General features: G+C 49.4%; 1 protein-coding gene across 1 annotated transcript in view; it reads left to right on the top strand.

The window, feature by feature from the left end:
• The window catches only part of IGSF21 (immunoglobin superfamily member 21), a 242,056-nt gene that overhangs the window by 98,674 nt on the left and 125,500 nt on the right, over nucleotides 1-17,882 (top strand). The window contains exon 2 of the mRNA XM_003783853.1: nucleotides 6,773-6,885. Coding sequence (XP_003783901.1) covers nucleotides 6,773-6,885 — 113 coding nt within the window. The remainder of the gene's footprint in view (nucleotides 1-6,772; nucleotides 6,886-17,882) is intronic.

Raw genomic sequence — 17,882 nt, 5'->3', positions numbered from 1 at the left:
TATAAATTAGTTTCATAGTAGGACTGAGTACATTGGATACTTTTTCTTCTGTTCTTGAGATACTTTGCTAAGAGTATTTTCAGGCTCCATCCCTGTAAACATGAAGGAGGTAAAGTCTCCATCTTTCTTTAGGGCTGCATAGTATTCCATGGTGTACATATACCACAATTTATTAATCTATTTGTGGGTCGATAGGCACTTGGGCTTCTTCCATGACCTAGCAATTATGAATTGGGCTGCAATAAACATTATGGTACAAATATCTTTATTGTAGTGTGATTTTTGGTCTTCTGGATATATACCTAGTAGAGGAATTATAGGATCAAATGGCAGGTCTATTTTTCATTCTCTAAGTGTTCTTCAGATATCTTTCCAAAAGGAATGTATTAGTTTGCAATCCCACCAGCAGTGTAGAAGTGTTCCCTTTTCTCCACAACCACGCCAGCATCTGTGATTTGGGGATTTTGTGATATGGGCTAATCTTACTGATGTTAGATGATAGCTCAAAGTAGTTTTGATTTGCATGTCTCTGATGATTAAGGATGATGAACATTTTTTCATATATCCATAGGCCATGTGCCTGTCTTCTTCAGAGAAGTTTCTCTTCAGGTCCCTTGCCCACCCTGAGATGGGATCACTTGTTCTCTTCTTGCTAATACGTTTGAGTTCTCTGTGGATTCTGGTTATTAAACCTTTGTCGGAGACATAAGAGACTTTCCCTTTTTATCCTGAAGGTCTTTTGTCCCAGGAACCCCCTCAGCCCTGGGCAAACCAGGACATGTGGTCTCTTGAATGTAATTAGTGTCTATTTTCACTGCATCAAAGCAGGCCTGTCTCCCCCTCCTGGAATCCCTCACCCACTGGCCCCATCCACACAGAGGGCCAGACCTGAGCCAGCCCTCTGGACACTGTCCCCTCTGAGCCCGGAAAGGGGTGAGGAGCAAGGCCGGGAGGTCACCAGGCACATTTCCAGGTAGAGCAGCTATTGGTCATCACCTTGTTAGGAGGGCGTCTGCTTCCTAAATGTTGCCTGCGATTTTGCTAAATGTGTCTTAACAGAAGTGGTGTAAATGCTGTCAGAGATAGGGGGGGAGAGTGATGGCGGCTCTCAGGATAATGAACTACTTAGTTAAGATGGATCCGTCTCTGCTCTTGATCTGCTTCTTGATACTGCGCTCGGAGGGGGCTCGTGCGTCCAGGCTGATTGGTGGCAAATTTAATGCCCAGAAAGACAGAGCTCCATCTTTAGCTGGTGGCTGGGTAATAGGCAGGTTCAATTCTCAGGGAGCCGGTGTTGCGTTTCTGGGAAGGAAGGTGATGACATTGTCTCTGCTTCCAGCCTCCGTGGTGAGACCCACGTTCAGGCTCAGTTAGTATCTGACATGGGATTAGTTGAAGGAGGAAGGCCCTAAAAATTCAGTTCCCCCTATTTTACAGATGAGGAACACCGAGGCACAGAGAGGGGGACGACTTGTCTGAGGTCCCAGGGCTTGGGGGCAGCAGTGTACTTCACACTGTGCTCTCCATGTCCCCGATGGCCGATGAGCCCGTCTCCCCGACCTCTGCCAGCTCGGCTGCCCTCCTGGTGAGCAGGAGCCCCTCCCTGGGGCTCCACAGAAGGAAGTGAGAACTCAGGGGTGAGTGTACTGCCATTCAAGGGCACCCCTCTGGAGGGTCCCTGCAGACGGGGTCTTCTCAGACCTCCTCTCTTTGGTTTACTTTCCTCTCCCTTGGAGGAGGCCTCCATGTGAGTCTCCTGAACTTGACCCCAGCAGGTATCTCCAGCTGGGGTGACCATCTGGGAATCTTTTCATCCTCCCCAACCAGCTTCCAGATGTCAGTCCCTGCTTCCTCCCACCCCCTTATCCTTTTTAGCCTGGACAGTGGAATGCTGGAAGTGGTAAGGGGACATCCTCCCCTGACTCCATTATCACTGCTTTGAACTCTGATGTCTCTCCTGTGTCCACATGACATGTGAGGAAACTCAGTCCCATAGAGGTCCTGTTACTCCTCCAGGTCACTGCTGAGTGATCGAGAAATGGAAACTTACTGGCCAACTTTAAATTGGGGGGAGGAGCTGGGTTGATGGGGGAGGGAGTGTTCAGAGAAAGAACCAATGCGGGATATTTGGAAGGTGATGAAATTTTGTGAACTAAGAATTGTAGCGATATTTGTCGGACCTAGAGGACTTTTCCTATATTTTGCTTTTGGGAAAAAACCTCCTTGGCTATGTCTGAACGCTGGCTGTCTCCCCTCCTATGTGTGTCTGTCTGGGAAGGTGATATTTCACCGAGTGTTGATTGGCACTGCCACAAGTCTCACCTGGGGCATCTGTTGGACAGTCACCATACTTCCTGCTTCCTCCCTCCCTACCCTGGCCAATGAGCCCACCTGTAGACCTGAGGTATAGAGGCCTGGTGTTTGTCCTAGCCTTGGAACAGGAGCGTCCCAGGAGCCCACAGCTCAAGCCATGAGGCAGTGGGGTCCCCCTCTGCCCACTAGCTCACACTCAGGCCTGGTCCCACTGCCAGGCCTCTCTGTGGTTTCCATCTCTCAGTGTGCAGTTCCAGGTCGGTCCTTCCTTTCCTCACTTGGTCTGGCCCCTGCATTATCTGTGCTGACCCCTTGGAGAGCCAGACCACTGATGAAGATACAGTGGCAACCAATCTGTGAGTCGGGGGCTACCCCCAGGATCCCCAAGTGACCTCAGCAAGTCATAGGACCCTGCTGAGGTTGATAGCAAGAAATCGACTTTGGAGTTGGTCTCTGGGTTGAGATTCTGGCCTGGCTCCTGCACTCATGTGATGGGGAACAGGTGCCTCCCTGCTCTGAACAGCAGAGGCACATCCGTAGTACCCACACCACAGGGAAATGCGAAGACCCACACGGCTGGCATCTAAGAAATCTCAAAAAGCAGCCCTCCTCGTATTCATATTTTGATACTCTGCTGATATTAATGGAACTTGCATTCCAGAAGGAGAGGCAGATGTGCAAACAGACAATTACGCTCGAGTGTGACATACGTCACGGCGTCGTGCGAGGCCTGGGTTGCTGCATGAGCTACTGAAAAATAATCAGAGTGAAAGCGCTGGGAAAACCACAAGTGTGGCATCCTGGAGAAGGGTCCTCAGAGTGGAGGAGTGGAAGCCCTGCTTCTTCAGCTTCCTGTGGGACTGAGAAGGAGGTTCCCCCTACCCTCTGTGGCTCCAAGTTGGGACACCCCCAAATGGGAGGCAGATCACCTCTCCCTCACCTTTGTTTCCCGGGACTCCAGTAGGGCCAGAGGCAGGTGCTCAGGGGGCAGCATCTGAAAAGAACTCACTCTCAGGGTTGGTGGGGGGAGCACACCCTTTCTTCTTATACTCTAGGCACCTGGCTTGCCTTCCCTACTCACTCCCGTTCCTGGCTCAAGGTCCACAAGATGCCACACCCAAAATGGGCTCCAGAGTGTAAAGTGTTAAGACAAATTTCCTACTGTGGCCCAAGCTTGGAGAGTCACAGGCAACACACTCCACGTTCGAGGCTTTTTGTGCTTGAGGTGTCCTCTGTCTGGAATGCTCTCCCTTAGATACCCCCTGTGGCTCACACCTTCCTTTATTCCCACCTTCTCACAGAGGGCCCCCCTCTAGAGCATCCCTCTCCCATTACTCTTCATTGCTTTGCTCTGCCTTATTTTTCCCATTACCCTTACCACCACCTGACCTGCTTTCCTTCATTTATTTGATTATGGTTTCATCTGCTAGAACATAGTCCATGAGGGCAGGGCCCATGTCTATTATCACCGTGTATCCCCAGTGCCTAGAGCATTGCCTGGTGCAGAACAGGTTCTCAATTAATATTTTTTCATGAATAGAGGGAAGATAGGAAGAAAGAGAGAGAAGTTCTGCGAAGTCCTCCAGGGAAGAAACAGGTTTAATGTTGTTTAACCCACTATTTCATAAAATTAGTTGATGATAAAAAAATCATGTTGTCTAAAACACCTATGAGAAGCTCCCCAATCTCTGCACACTCTGGGAAGGCCATCTTGCCTTAATCTGGCAGGACCCCACCACTTATGCACCTATCTTCTCATCCACCTCTTCCCATGCCCCCAGGTCCGACCCCATCATCTGTGCAGGGCCTCCCTGTTGTTGCCTTTACGTGCCCTGCAACTCCCACTGACCCAGGCCTCTGCTTGCTGTACTGGTCAGCGCTCCTAACACCACCACCTGATTGCCAGAGCTGCACCCACCCTCCTTCCACCAGACCCACACTTGTAATCCCCTCATGGCTTGGCAATAAACAGTGACCCTCCAAGTGCTCTAGCCTGCCTCCCAGGTACACGCCATCTGCACCCACCTTGGGCTGATCCAAGATTTATACCTCAGAGATTAAGTTCTTCCCTCCTCCTTCTGGTGGGGGGGGTCTTCTCCAGTCTGGGGTCCTTAGCCATCTGGACAAGTGAGGCTTCGTTTTCATCTCTTATGTCCAAAGGCGAGAGGCAGCCGGGGTCAGCAGCTCACAGCTGCAATCTCAGCATTCTGGGAGGCTGAGGCAGGAGGATGGTTTGTGCCCAGGAGTTCTGAGGCTAAAGTGACAGAGAAAGACTTTGTCTCTAATACTAAATAAAGAAACAAGTAAGCATCGTGGGCAGGGCAGTCCCACCAGAAAGGTGAGCCAAGTGGTCACCCCTGCCTCCAAGCTGTGGTGGGGGCATCAGATCCTCAACTCCCATCATGGTCTCCCTGGCAAGGTTCCCCCCACCCCTGCCCACATCCTCAGGAGTAGATGACAAAAGTATACAGGCTGCACTTCCTCTCATCTGTTTTGTCATGAGAGCTGCTGTAATGGCGTCGCAGTTGTCATGGAGCCAGGAGGTTTGGGTTTGAATCTGAGCTCTGTCACTTGTGCCTTTGTGATCTGGCAGGTGACTTTGCTTCTTCGTTTCCCCACCCAACGGGGGGATAATAATAGCCCCTCTCTCCTGGCATTGCCGTGTGATTAAATGAGTGACTGTGTATCGTGCCAAGCATTTAGCCCAGGGTCTGGCCCAGAGCAGGTATGGAGACGTGAGCCACGGTTGCCCAGAGGCCTCTGGCTCACTGGGGTGTGTCTTCTGGAGATGGCCTCTTTGTGTGTCATGCCCCAAGCCTAGAGTGGTCCAGATTTGTTCCTTTCCACGGCCACTCCCCCCCTTTCCTCCTACCTTTAGCTGGCTGGTGTCGTGAGTGGTGACACCCTCACTTTGCATCCCTGGAGGATATGTCTGAGTCTCTCTGTGTGCCAGACCCTGGCCGAGGGCCTGCACAGAGCAGGTAGAAGTGGATTGGGATTGAATGACTGAGGAAACGGTGAGCAGAGGATTGGTCCTTCCATTTGGCCTGGATCATCGCCCTCTTTGATTATTTGGGCTGTGGGGGTGTCTAGAAACTTGAACTCTCCCCTGAGTTTGAGTCCACCCTGGGGCAAGCCCCACACCTTACCCCTCACCCTGGAGACTGGGTCCCGGGGCCTTGGACCATGTAGGTCTACTCGACTCCAACTTCCAAATTGATCCTCTCAAGGTCGATTCTTGTTTGTTTTTTTTTTTTTTCCTGGAGTGCTGTAACCATTAAGTTCCAGGCAGGGGTCAGACCCCTGGGTGCCATCTGCTCAGGTTGCCTGCGCAATTGAAATCCCCGAACTCATCCTGGCCAGTTTCCTCATTAAGACCATCGGACTGGATTGATCCATTAGATCGATGGCCAGACGTCAGCCAGCGGGAAGCTGATCAGATGAGCCTGCATGATTGGCCCAAGAATGAGGTCTTCCGCCGAGCTGGTGTGGGTGCCCTGCACTCCGAGATGGGGCTGCGGGAGGCAGAGGAGTGGGTCAGAGGCCTCCCCAGGCTGGACTTTGGTACAGAGGCAGCAGTGTCCCCAAGGTGTGCCTACCAGGGAAGAGTTCTAGTGCTGTGCTCTGGGGAACTGAGCAGGTGTTCCAGGGCAGCTGAAACAGGGCAGGGAATGGGGGACATTATCTGGTGTTTTCAAAGATTGGAGACTCTGCCTCAGATAATCATCCTATAAGGGCCCTTTCCACCACTCCCTCCACCACCATGGCCTAAAACTTGGGCCAGCCCCTTCCTGTGGGTGGCTAGGCATGTGTGATGGGAAATGCGGGCATTAAAGAAAGCCAACAGCATTCTTCCGGGCTCCCTTCCTTTTTTACCAGGAGTAATTTGGTTATGAGGGGAGGGAGGGAGGGTCATGGGCCCCTGGAACACCGTGTCCCAGTGTGGGTTTCCCAACCCTGGATCCTAGCATGAGGATAAGGTTTAAGGGATGGCTCGGGAACCCGTATTTGGTTCGGGTTAGCAATGTTGGGATGAATGCCTGTTAGTTAGCACATTCATTTCCTCAGGATTTAACAGGCTATTAATGTCGAAACTCTCTAAAGGGGAATTTGAAGGTGCCATGTTGGACCACAGAACCCTTTCTCTAGGATGCACCGAGGCACTGCCTGGAGGTGCCAGCAGGTTCTACACTCGGGGGAAAATTCATCCCAGGAAGAAGTGTTTTGGGTCTGTGGGGATCCAGTGGAGCCCTGGAGGTAGCAGAAAGGGAGATGTCAGGGTGAGGTGGGAAGAGGGTGGTTGGCTTGCCATGGGCAAAGTCACCATCAGCAGAGACCACAGTGCCAACAGCACCCCTCCAGATATGCAACCATTTCCTGCCACCTCCCTGGCCACCCTGGTCAGCTAGTCCTCCTGACCAGCCTGTGCCCTCACTCCCCTTTCTCCTCTCTTCTGCAGGGTACCTGACAGTCAACATTGAGCCTCTCCCACCTGTGGTGGCTGGGGATGCTGTGACCTTGAAGTGTAACTTCAAGACGGATGGTCGCATGCGTGAGATCGTGTGGTACCGGGTAAGTTGCTACTACTCCCTGTGGCCTGGGCTGGCAGTAGAGTCCCCAGAACCATCTGGGTGCCCTCATCAGAATGACTCCATTCTCAGCTCTTAGCAGTCCTGAGCTGTCCTGAACCAGGTCCCCACCTGCTCCCTACACCCTCATCAAAGGCTGCTTAGCCCAGTCTCCTCTGGTCCTCAGGGTGGGTCTTGTTCTGGCCTCCTTTGTGCTCCTAACACACCCATACTCTTGGGAAACCCCAATAGACCCAAAGCATGAGTTCCTGGGGCCACCGTGGGCCCTGGTCTCAGTATGACAACTAATCAATGTCTAATGGTGGAATTGGGGGCACAAGGCTTTGGGTGATGATTTTGGCAGGGAAAAGAGACAAACAGGAAGGCTTTTTGCCTTTAAATCCAATTACAGAGATACTCGGCCACCTAATCTGATTCATGGTGTGTCTGGCACTATGTTCAAGTTCAAGTTCAGGTCTTAGAGGGATGTTGTTAGAGATGAACAGGTGCCCACCTGCCCAGGGCCATATGTGGACAACAGGAAGAACCACTCTGGGTCTTGGGCACAAGGGGCCTTTTCAGCCACTGATCGAAATCTTCTAGTGTTTGGAGGGGGCATCCCAGTCTGGTCTCTCTTATCACAGAGGTTTTGGGGCCAGACTCAGGAGAAGGTCTGGTGTGCACCGATTCTCTTCTTGCAATGCCCCGTAGGGATGCACAGAGTGTAGTGCCGCCATCTTGGGAGGGAACTTCCCTTCTATCTTAAACAGAAGTTGGCAGAATTTTTCAGTGAAGGCTGAGATTATAAGCATCATCCTTTCTGACGCTGACACTACTCAACTCCTCTGTGGTAGCTCCCAAGCAGCCCCTGACAGTGTATAAAAGAAAGGGCACGGCTTTGTTCCAATAAATCTTTATCACGGACCCCGAAATTTGAAATCTGTGTAATTTTCAAGTGTCACAAAATTTTATTTTTCCTTTTTTCCCCAATCATTTAAAAAAGGTAAAAAATCCATTCTTAGCTTGCAGGCTATACAAAAAAACAGGTCACAAGCTGATTTGGTTCATGGGCAGCAGTTTGCAAATCCCTGATCTAAAGCCACACTTTTCTAATCTTTGTAAATTGCATCGCCCTTTCTTTAGTGGATAACACAGTCCAGTGAAGCCACTCCGGATGGAACAGAGAAGCATGGAGGGGAAAGGAAGGGGAAGGGGAAGGTGGTAAGTGGGCGCAGCTTGGTGATCTTAAATCTAGAGCTCTGCCCCTCTGCTCCTTCGAGCTACCACCACATCTACTCTCAGTGCTTGGGAGCTCGGTGCTAGAGGAACCTCTGGGGCATGCATGATATTCAGGATCTTGACTCAGCTGCCCTCTTCAACCTTGACTGCTCTCTGTCCAGACTTGCTTTGAAGCAGCCTGTCGCTGCTGCTCCGTCTTGCATTTCTGATCTTTGATTTATCGTTTGCTGGATGGTGCTACTTTTTTTTGGCTGTGATCTACGTGCCCCTTTTAACCAAAAATCACGGGTCTCCATTTCAGTGTTGCAGCCCTTCCTGCTCAGCATCAATTCTAGTGCCTGCCACTCAAGCTGTCCAGGTAACCTGGACCTCACAGGTGTGATCCTGATGTCCAGCACCCTGCAGGGTCCCAGCCTTAGAGGAGGGCTCCACCCTAGATAGAGCTGATGGACCTAGAGAAAGACGAAGCATATGTTAAGTAGTGCCATGAACTGAATCACTAAGAGGCGTATTTACAGGATATGGAAACTGCTTGGCTGACACAGGCTGCGAGCATCTCATTAGCACCTGGCAGAAGGACAGGGATAAATTAACTCCAGCTCACTGCTGGCGATGGGACACATCTCTCCCTCAACCAGCCCATAGATGGGATCAGAGGGAAGGGTGATGAAAGACAGATAGAGATGTACAGACACAGTGGGGACCGTAAATAGGGGTAAAGGTGGGAGGGCACTTGGAGATGGGAGAATAACTGTGGGTACCTCGTTGCCTTCCAAGCTCTTGAATCCGCTATCCTGACTTTGGTTAGAAATTGAATGTTGCCCCAATCACTGTGGTGAACATCTCCCTGCAGAGTTAAGGGTGAGGCCCGTGCCAAGGTGGTACCCAAGTGTGGAAAGTCAGGTGCAGGCTTCTGCCTGGCTCCACTCTCTATTCCTGAGGATGGGGAGTAGGGCTGAGGCAGGAGGCAGATGCCCCATCCTGGGCCAAACAGAGACTCCTTTTCCTTCTGCACCCCCAGTGCTGAGAATCCCCTGCCCCCACCGCCATCTTTCTCTCCCCGACCCAGCCTGCAATCCCACTGATTATTTTCAGAATCAGTGGCATCTCTTATGGGCGTCGAGCCCTGCATAGCGGGCTATGGTAGGCTGCACTAATTAATTTATTTTATTTCATTTCACATCCTTTGACTGTGGGCCTCTGGAGCGGGGTATGCAGATGTATGCAAATCATATGCAAATCGGCCACTGGAGCCAAAAGCTGGGCCCTTGTAATTCTGTAGCTGGACTGAGGTGGTGGCTCAGCTGACTGGCTTCTCTTCTTGGGACCAGGGGAGCCTTCGTGTCTTGTCTGTGAGGAGGGGGGCAGAAGACAGAAGGAAATTCCAGGGAAGGGGCTCCCGGCTGCCAGTTTTCTCTTTTCCTGCTGTGTCTCTGGCCTCCACTGCAGTAGCCTCTTTTCCCAAGAACCCAGCTGAAGGGAGAGAGATAAGAGCCTACTAAGATGGAGGCTTCAGGGGCCAAGGTCAGGGCTAGGCTGCTGGATGGAACAGGAGAAGCATCGACTGGTGTTCCAGTCTCCTCCAGCCAGACCTTCCACTTCTACCAGACAGACCCTCCCAAGGCTTTCTTCTCCCCCAGGGCTCCCTCTCCCTCAGCCTGCCCTGGTCCAAGCAGGGAGCTGCCGGCTGTTTGTTTTCTATACGTGCATTTGCTTTCCTTCCCAGCTTGCATTCCCCATGCCCCGTGAATGAGCTCACAGAGCCCAGCTTGGAAGGAAATGAATAGATCACACAGGCCCAGCCAGAACTGTGTCTCTAGCTCTGATAGAAGGGAAAAGCAGGGCATTGTGACGAGGCCACCACTGCCCACTCAACCCAGTGGGCAGAAAATGGCCCAGAATGTTTGTAAAGCCCAGAAGCCTCCCCTGTGGTCCTAAACACGTTATCTTAGCGACAGGATCGTCCTGAGCTTTCAGAAAACATGATGAATGGATTGGAGTCTTTGGGAAAATTGAGGGAGCTGATGAAATATTCTAAAGCCAAAGGGATCACCTTCTTGGGCTTAGCAAGACCTCTTGCTGAATGTTCGGGAAGGTCATTGAACTCCTTGAGAGAGTGAAGGGAGATTGGGGGAAAGTTTCAAGGGCCTGAGCATTGGACACTTTGCCCCATGGTCTGGCCACTGGGGAGCAGCTAAGCCAATTGTTAGAAGAAAATGCCAAAACTAGAAGAGACTCAAGACCGTGTACGTGATCTAAGCACCTGGGTCTGGGTTGTCCAGTATGGTAGACACTAGTCACATGTGTATGTTTATATTTAAATTGAATCAAATCAAGTCAAATTAAAAATCATTTCCTCAGTCAGACTAGCCCCATTCCAAGTGCTCACTGGCCACATATAAGCTGGTGGTTGCTATATTGGACAGAGCCGGTACAGAACATTTCCATTATTGCAGAAAGTTCTATTGGAAAATCTGCTCTAGGTATTTGAAATTTTTTTTCTGTGAATAAACTTCTAGAATATACTGTTCTTGCTTGGAAAGTCTGCTCTAGGTATTTGAAATTTTTTTTCTGTGAATAAACTTCTAGAATATACTGTTCTTGCTTGGAAAGGAAATAGCAGTAAATGCTCATTGAACCATTTTTTCAGGAAAATTTGCTTCAAAATGAATTTCAGTAAAATGAATTTTCTTTGTTTTGTAGCCTTCCATCATCAGGTTGTGTATGTGTGTGTCTGGGTGTTGGGAGGGATTGTAGGAAGTGAGAAGTGGTCTTCATTCTCAATGACCTCTTTGAAAACATACAGAAGATTGTCAGAAGGGTTGTAAGGCCCCTGAAGTGCTGGGTATTGTAGTTGTCTATCAAAGCCCTGTTCAACTTATAGGTATTTCATGGTCCTTTTTGCCATCTTCCTGTGTTTTTTTCCAACTGTAATATCTCTCATCTTAATAGCTCACACACTGATGGCTAATAGGGCAGAGGTGCAATTCCATACTTCACCAGTAGGAGGCTGTCATCTAACAATCAATCTAGCGTAATGATAGAGCTAGAACTTGGTTAATTACTCCTATTTATTTATGCCTATAAGGAGGGGCTTTTTTAGTAATGCTGCCAATACCACTCTGAGCAGCTGACATTATGGAGCCTTTACCATGTGCCAGTCACTAGAACAGGTGCTTTACTTACTTTGTTATATTTCATTTCATGTTGTCTCTGCAAGGTAGGCGCTTTTGCTAATCCTATTTTTCAGATGAAGAACGTGAGGCCATTCTCAGCTCAAGTTGCCTTCCCTAACTTCTCCAGAAAGTCTTAGGTACACCCTCCTCCGTGATTCCGCCTTGTGGATCTCTACCGCAGCACTTACCCCAACCTGTTAAAGTGCCTGCACCTGAACTTTGAGCATCTCAAGGGCAAAGCCTGTGTCTTTTCTCCACACTGCTTGCTCGAGGCCTAGAGCAGTGTCACCTCAGTAAATATTTGTTAAAGTAACGAATGCTAAAGCTGCAAATACAAAGGGATGTGCCCATTTTGACAGGCCATGCCATGTCACCCACCCCACTTCTTTCTCAGATGGGCATGTGTGTACAGTGGACAGCATCTGTCTGTTTGGGTGTGAGGAGTGAGGGTCTTTGGATACTTGGGGACTTTGTGGGGTATGTGGCAAAAGGGAACATTTCTTATTAGGACACACTGTCTAAACTCATTTAGTTGGAGGTTACCTGCCTAGCAGGCAAAGCCAAAGGTCTGTTTATATCATAGAAATCCATTAGACAGCCACACAGAATCATGGGAAGTTAACCTTTTACTGCGGTTTTTATCAACCCTCCTTTGTTTCGTCTCTTTCCTTCACAATTTGTTCCCAGGGGCTTCCCTGGGCCTAGGTGGCAAGGCCACAGAAAAGAGAGCCAGATAGAGAGAGAAGGAGATCTACAGTCTGTGATAACACCCCCACCCCGCTTTCAGCACCTCTTATCTCTCCTCTTTCACCTTGCAGGGAGACACACACCTGGGTATTTTGTGGTACAGATGATGCGACCCGGCCAGGACAAACTTCCCTTTTGGGGGCTGTGCTGGGTACCTCTGCAGTGAGGGTTTGTGGTGTCTTGTACCATTAGAGAAGGAGATGAACTTGGAGACCAGGAAGGGTGAAGTAGAGAGAGAGGATGTCGGTAGGTGGCAGAATGATGCACATGAGTTCTGGTGTTTGACCTATCCTTTCAGCGTTTTAGAAACCTCATCTGAAATTGGGCATGAAAAGATGTACTTTTCTTAAATGAGGTACTGTCTGCAACCCAGTGACCCCTGTGTTTGGCTCATTATGCAGTCATTAAAAAATGGCGGCTATTGTCCTATCATGTCTCTTGGTAGCTTAAGGGATCCAGAGAGGGAAGTCACAGAATAAGAAGGGAAGGTGTTTGGGGAGGATTCACCTTGAGTTCCCTCCTGCCACCTGCATTCCCAAAGGTTATGGGCAGAGACAGCACTTTAACCTGGTACTTTCTTTTGTTCCTGTGTGGCTGTGCTGGTGAACTCACTGGGTTTCAATTCTTGGAAATACACACCGTCACCTGGTGGGTCTTACTTGCTCTGAAACAGGGTGCTATTTACAAATGGTTTTATTGGCATTGGCTTGTTCTGTCTCAGCCCTTGACAGTGATAAAACCAAAAATGACAATCACCAGGGAACATTCCAGTCCAACAATATCACAGGGACGAGAAGTTAGGTACTCCTTTGGGTGATTGATAAAGACCAGAGCTGAAGCCCAGAGAATGGAGCAGGACCACTCTGACTTAGAGTCTAGCCTAGCAGCCACTCAACCTGGCTGCTCCTTACAACTGCCCTGGACCCATATCCTGATCTTAGGCTCACAGATCTTACAGCTAACAGATCTGTAGGACTTGAGTGAGGAAGACAAGAGCCAAGGCTGAGCCCACCCAAGATGCCTTGTCCAAACCTCCTGTCCCTGCCCTGGCCTCCAGGGTGTGCCCCATGCTCAATCTTATATCGGTCACATGGGAGGGAAGGAAACCAGACAGGGCCCACCAAAGGACAGCTGATTGTAGGATAAATGTAATAAGACACAACGGGAAATAAGAACAAGTTTCCAAGTCCAGTTCCATTGTAATACTTTTTATTCCACCCCCAACAAATGCTCCACCCTCAACCATAGTTATATTTTATCCATCCTAGACTGGTCATCTAGCTCCTCCTGGTGGGGGATAGGGTGGGGTGGGGGAGGTGGGGCGATGGAAGAAACCAGCAGCTCCTCCTCGAGGTCAGAGTGTGAATTGCAATCATTGCAGCCCCAGTCTTTGGTCTTTTTATGGAAGTTTGGCTATAAACGGCAGGGGTCCCCCATTCTGACAGCTCATTAGAATTTTTGGAGAGGCCACTAAACATACAGTGATGCCTGAGACTTATTCTACAGTTACTGGATCAGAATCTCCAGGACTGGAGCCTCAGGCCATTTGTATTTTTAACGAGCTCCCCAGATGATCGCGATGCACTCAACCCAGCCAGGGATCTGTTACGGTGTTTGGGAAACTCTGACAGAGGGAGCTGCTCTGCTCATTCATCCAACATTAATTCACCACGTTTGTATGAAACCATGGTGGTTCTGGGCACTGGGGGCAGGGGGCTGTGCATGGAGGAACAAAACAAGATTCTGAGCTTATGTAGTTTACCTTGGGGGAGGGATTAAAAGGATAAACAAATAAGAAAGCTTCCAGATAATGATAAGTACAGTGCATACAATTAGAAAAGACTGATGGCATAGAGAAGGGTTGGGTGGTCAGGAAAAGATTTTCATTTTAGCTGAGATCTCAAAGGTGACAAAGAACTTACCATGCTAAGGGAACGAGGGAGAACATTACAGGCAGAGGGACAAACAAATGCGAAGGACTTTTTGTGGGAACAAGCTTTAAAGGTCGGGTTTGCCTTCTTGAAAGGTCATTTCTGGGTGGAGAATGGATCATTGGAGCATAGATCAAGGCTGGAGATTTATACTCGGGGGGCAGAAGGGGATGGATGGTGTCTAAAGCCACAGGCTAAGGTCAGATGACTGAAGTGGCAAAAACAGAAGTGGACTCAATGCTGGACCCTCAGGCACTTCAAGATTTGGAGGAAGAAAAGTAGATGCCGGCAAGATATGAAGAAAGCAGGGAGAATGAAGCGTCCCAGATTCCAAAAGAAGAAAGGGTTTCAAGAAATAGAATAGTCAGCTCTGTTCACCAATTCAGTGAGTGACTTGGGAATCTGGAAATGACCAAGAACTTGACAGCATGGGGACCTGGACAAAAGGAGATTCTTTGGGGCTAATGGGGGCTAAAGCCTGGCTGGAGTGGTCTGAGGGCTGCATTAAAACCAGCGGTGAAATGGCCTTGAAGTTGTTACTGTTGAAGAGATTTGACCTTGAACTTCTGTTAGGTTCACCTCCATTGGCATGTTGCGCATAAACCACCAAGTGCATTGTCTTTTCGAACCAGCCCTAGCCCTTCAATCTAGAGCTGGCGGCTCTCCTCAAGGGTGTTAAAGTGGTTGCCAGAGAGTTTTAGTAGATTCTAAAGTATTTAAATAATGCTTTTGGTGTTTGATGACTAGATCCAGCCCCATCATTCAAATGACTTGGTGGCCTTTGAACAACAGCCATCTTTACATCTTCCTGAGTGTGGTACACAGGGCTGGAAACACAGAGAAGGACAAGGTGGACCCAGTTCCTTCAAGGGGAGGGCTCCCAGGCGAGTCATGTGTCTCTGGCCTGGAGCTTGTTAGGGGCTGTTTATTTATGTGGCCAATAGGTTTGATCACACTTCTATGTCACAGGGATTTGTGCCAAACAACACATCCTATAGATAGACTGCTCGTGCACAGGGAAAATAGGTTTCACTTCTGTTTCTTCATCGTCTCTTTTCTGCCTGGCCAAATCTTACTCATTCTCTCCTCTGGGGAGCCTCTGACCTCTCTTACCAAGGTGGAATTAAACGATCACCCGCTGTGCTCCCTCAGCATCTTGTACATACTTCGATTAGAGAGATGGCAACTGGTATTTTCATTGTCTGCCTTTGCATCTCTCACTGAGTTATTTTTCTGTTTCTCCAATGTGTGCCATGGTCACAGAAGATCTCAGCCAGGGGCCTTATGTGGGTGTCTAGGGATCCCTAGGAAGCATGTGGATGCACCTCTGGGGTACTTGAAACCCCAGAAGTTTGTCCAATACATTGTGTGCATTTTGGGGGGCAAAAAAGGGCTGAAGATTCCTACAGGGCTCTGTGACATCTCTCCCATCCTGGAAAGCACCAGAACCACAGCAGCAGGTATCCAGGTGTTCTTGGATGCGAGTGGTATAGGGCATCTCATTATCTCCACCCTTGGGTCATCAAGGGCCATATTCAGGATGGATCTTGGAGTCCCAGGGACTGAAAGGCCTTGTCAGAAAGGCCATGAGAGGTTCCTGAGCTTTCCAGGGGCTAGGGTGGGGACAGGTGTGTGGGAGGGGCTGCAGCCAGCCTCAGGTGAGAACCTTGCCAGGCGATTGGGATCAGTCCAGACACCATTGCTTAGTCAGCCTAGATATTCACACAGATGCCCTTGGACTGGAAAAGGAGATAAAAAGGGGGGGGGGGAAAGACCTGCACTGGCATCATTTCACTACTCTCTCTGGCATGAGGGGAGGTTCTTTTGACCAGAGAAATCTGTCTTCTCTTGGGGATTAAGATCAGGTTTCTGATACTGGCATTGAGACAATTTTCCTTGCCCCGTACAAGGTTGATGTGCGCTCTTGGCTTCCAGACTGTTGAGGGGGATACCAACAGTTGGAGTGGATACTCTAATAACAAGATGTTCTATTGGACCGCACAGTGATCGGCTCTCCTATTGGATGGCCATGAAAGATAATGTAGACTGCCATTTTCAGGACCAGCATGTAGAGTGCACCCTACAGAGTATGTCTTCACTTACAGAGAGGAGAGATGAGCAGGTGCCTGGGGCAGTATCCTGCTGTGTGACCTTGAAGAAACCATGCTCCCTCTCTGAGCTTCGGGATCTTCATGGAATGTGCTGCCCCTTCCACTCCCCCTCCCCATCTTTTCCCCAGAGGACTCCAGGCTAGGGAAGGAAGTGGGAGCTTTCAGGGTCAGGACACCTCCAAGGTGAGCCTTGGGCAACATTTCCTCAGGGGCAGGGGTCCTGGCCTGGGCTGCTGTCGGAGCATCTGAGCCTGCAGAATCTGGGAGCTATGTTAAGCCCAAGGTGTGATTTCCAGCAGACTCTCTACGACTTTCATATGCCCTGTTGGGTGTAAATGACAAGGGGGCTTATTTAACTTGTCTTGTCAGAGAAGGATTAAAGGTGAACTTCTGCTCCAGCACACCGACAAAATAAAGTAACAGGAATGAAATGAGGGATTTTTCTAGAAAACCAGCTCTGCTCCCTTCCCTCAGCCCATCTTCATCCTCCCATCTTCACCTTTTCTTCCCTGGGTGCAGGGACCCTGGGAGCAGGTTGGCCTTCCCTTTCAGAGAAGCAAAGCCCCTCTTCCCTTTCTAAAACACACATCTGACCCTACCATAACTACCCCTTCCCCCACACACTTCACAAGAGCCCCCTAGCACCTTGAAGACCAAGTTCAAGGTCATTGGCTCAGTCTACAAGGTCCTTTTTGATTCAACCTCTGTCAACTGATTACTCCAGCCTTGCTGATTACTCGTACCACGTCCCCAAATGGGCCCAGCACGTGAATCATATGGCTTATTTGCAGTTCTCAGAATGTGCCAATGCTCTTTCCCACCTCCGTGCTGATGCATATGCCACTGCCTCTGCCCGCAATGCCCTTTGCCCCCTCTGTCTGGCCAGCCCTGGCTTGCCCTCCAAGGCTCAGCTTCATGAGCCTTCATGTCACCCCTCGGAGACCTTTCCCCACCATCTTTTCCCCTTCAGTCTTCTTCCCCATTCTTCTTCCCCATGACCCAGGCTGAGTTAGATTCTCACAATGCTATCAAAATACTCAGAACTCTGCCATATGACTTAGCATGCTGGGTTCGTGTGTTCATCTAGGCAGCAGATATTTCCCGAGCACCTATTATGTGCCAAGCATTGGGAATAGAGCACAGAATAAAAACAATGTGGCCCGGCTTCTACGGAGTTTGTAGTTAAGTGGAGAAAAACAGGTATCACATGAAAGATTGTCCAATAAATGCTTCTTTAAAATTGTGGTCATGGCCCCAAAGGAGAAGGACAGGTGCCTGGCAGCTGAGAGCTTGTGATAGGGGGATTGATTGTAATAGCTGAATGTCTCTCTCCCAGAAGGCAAGCCAACCCCTTGCTGTCAGGGACCAGGATCTGTTTGTCTTTCTCTCCTGAGTGTCTGGTATGATGCTGAGCACACAGCTTAGAGAATGGAAAGATGGATAGATGGATGGATGGATGGATGGATGGATAGATAGAAGGATGGATGGATGGAAGGATGGCTAGAAGGATGAATAAAAGGATAGATGGATGGAAGGATGGATAGATGGAAAGAAAATGGATAGAAGGATGGATAGAAGGAAGGATGGATAGAAGGATGGATGGATGGATAGAAAGATGGATGGATGGATGGATGGATAGAAGAATGGATAGAAGGATGGATAGATGGAAGGATGGATAGAAAGATGGATGGATGGATAGAAAGATGGATGGATGGATGGATGGATAGAAGGATGAATAGATGGAAGGATGGATAGAAGGATGGATGGATGGATGGATGGATGGATGGATGGATGGAT

This window comes from Otolemur garnettii, unplaced genomic scaffold (assembly GCF_000181295.1).
Source record: "Otolemur garnettii isolate 467f Iridium unplaced genomic scaffold, OtoGar3 scaffold00009, whole genome shotgun sequence".
Taxonomy (NCBI): Eukaryota; Metazoa; Chordata; class Mammalia; order Primates; family Galagidae; genus Otolemur; species Otolemur garnettii.
The sequence above is the reverse complement of the archived record's forward strand: the minus strand, read 5'-3'. Positions and strand labels throughout refer to the sequence as shown.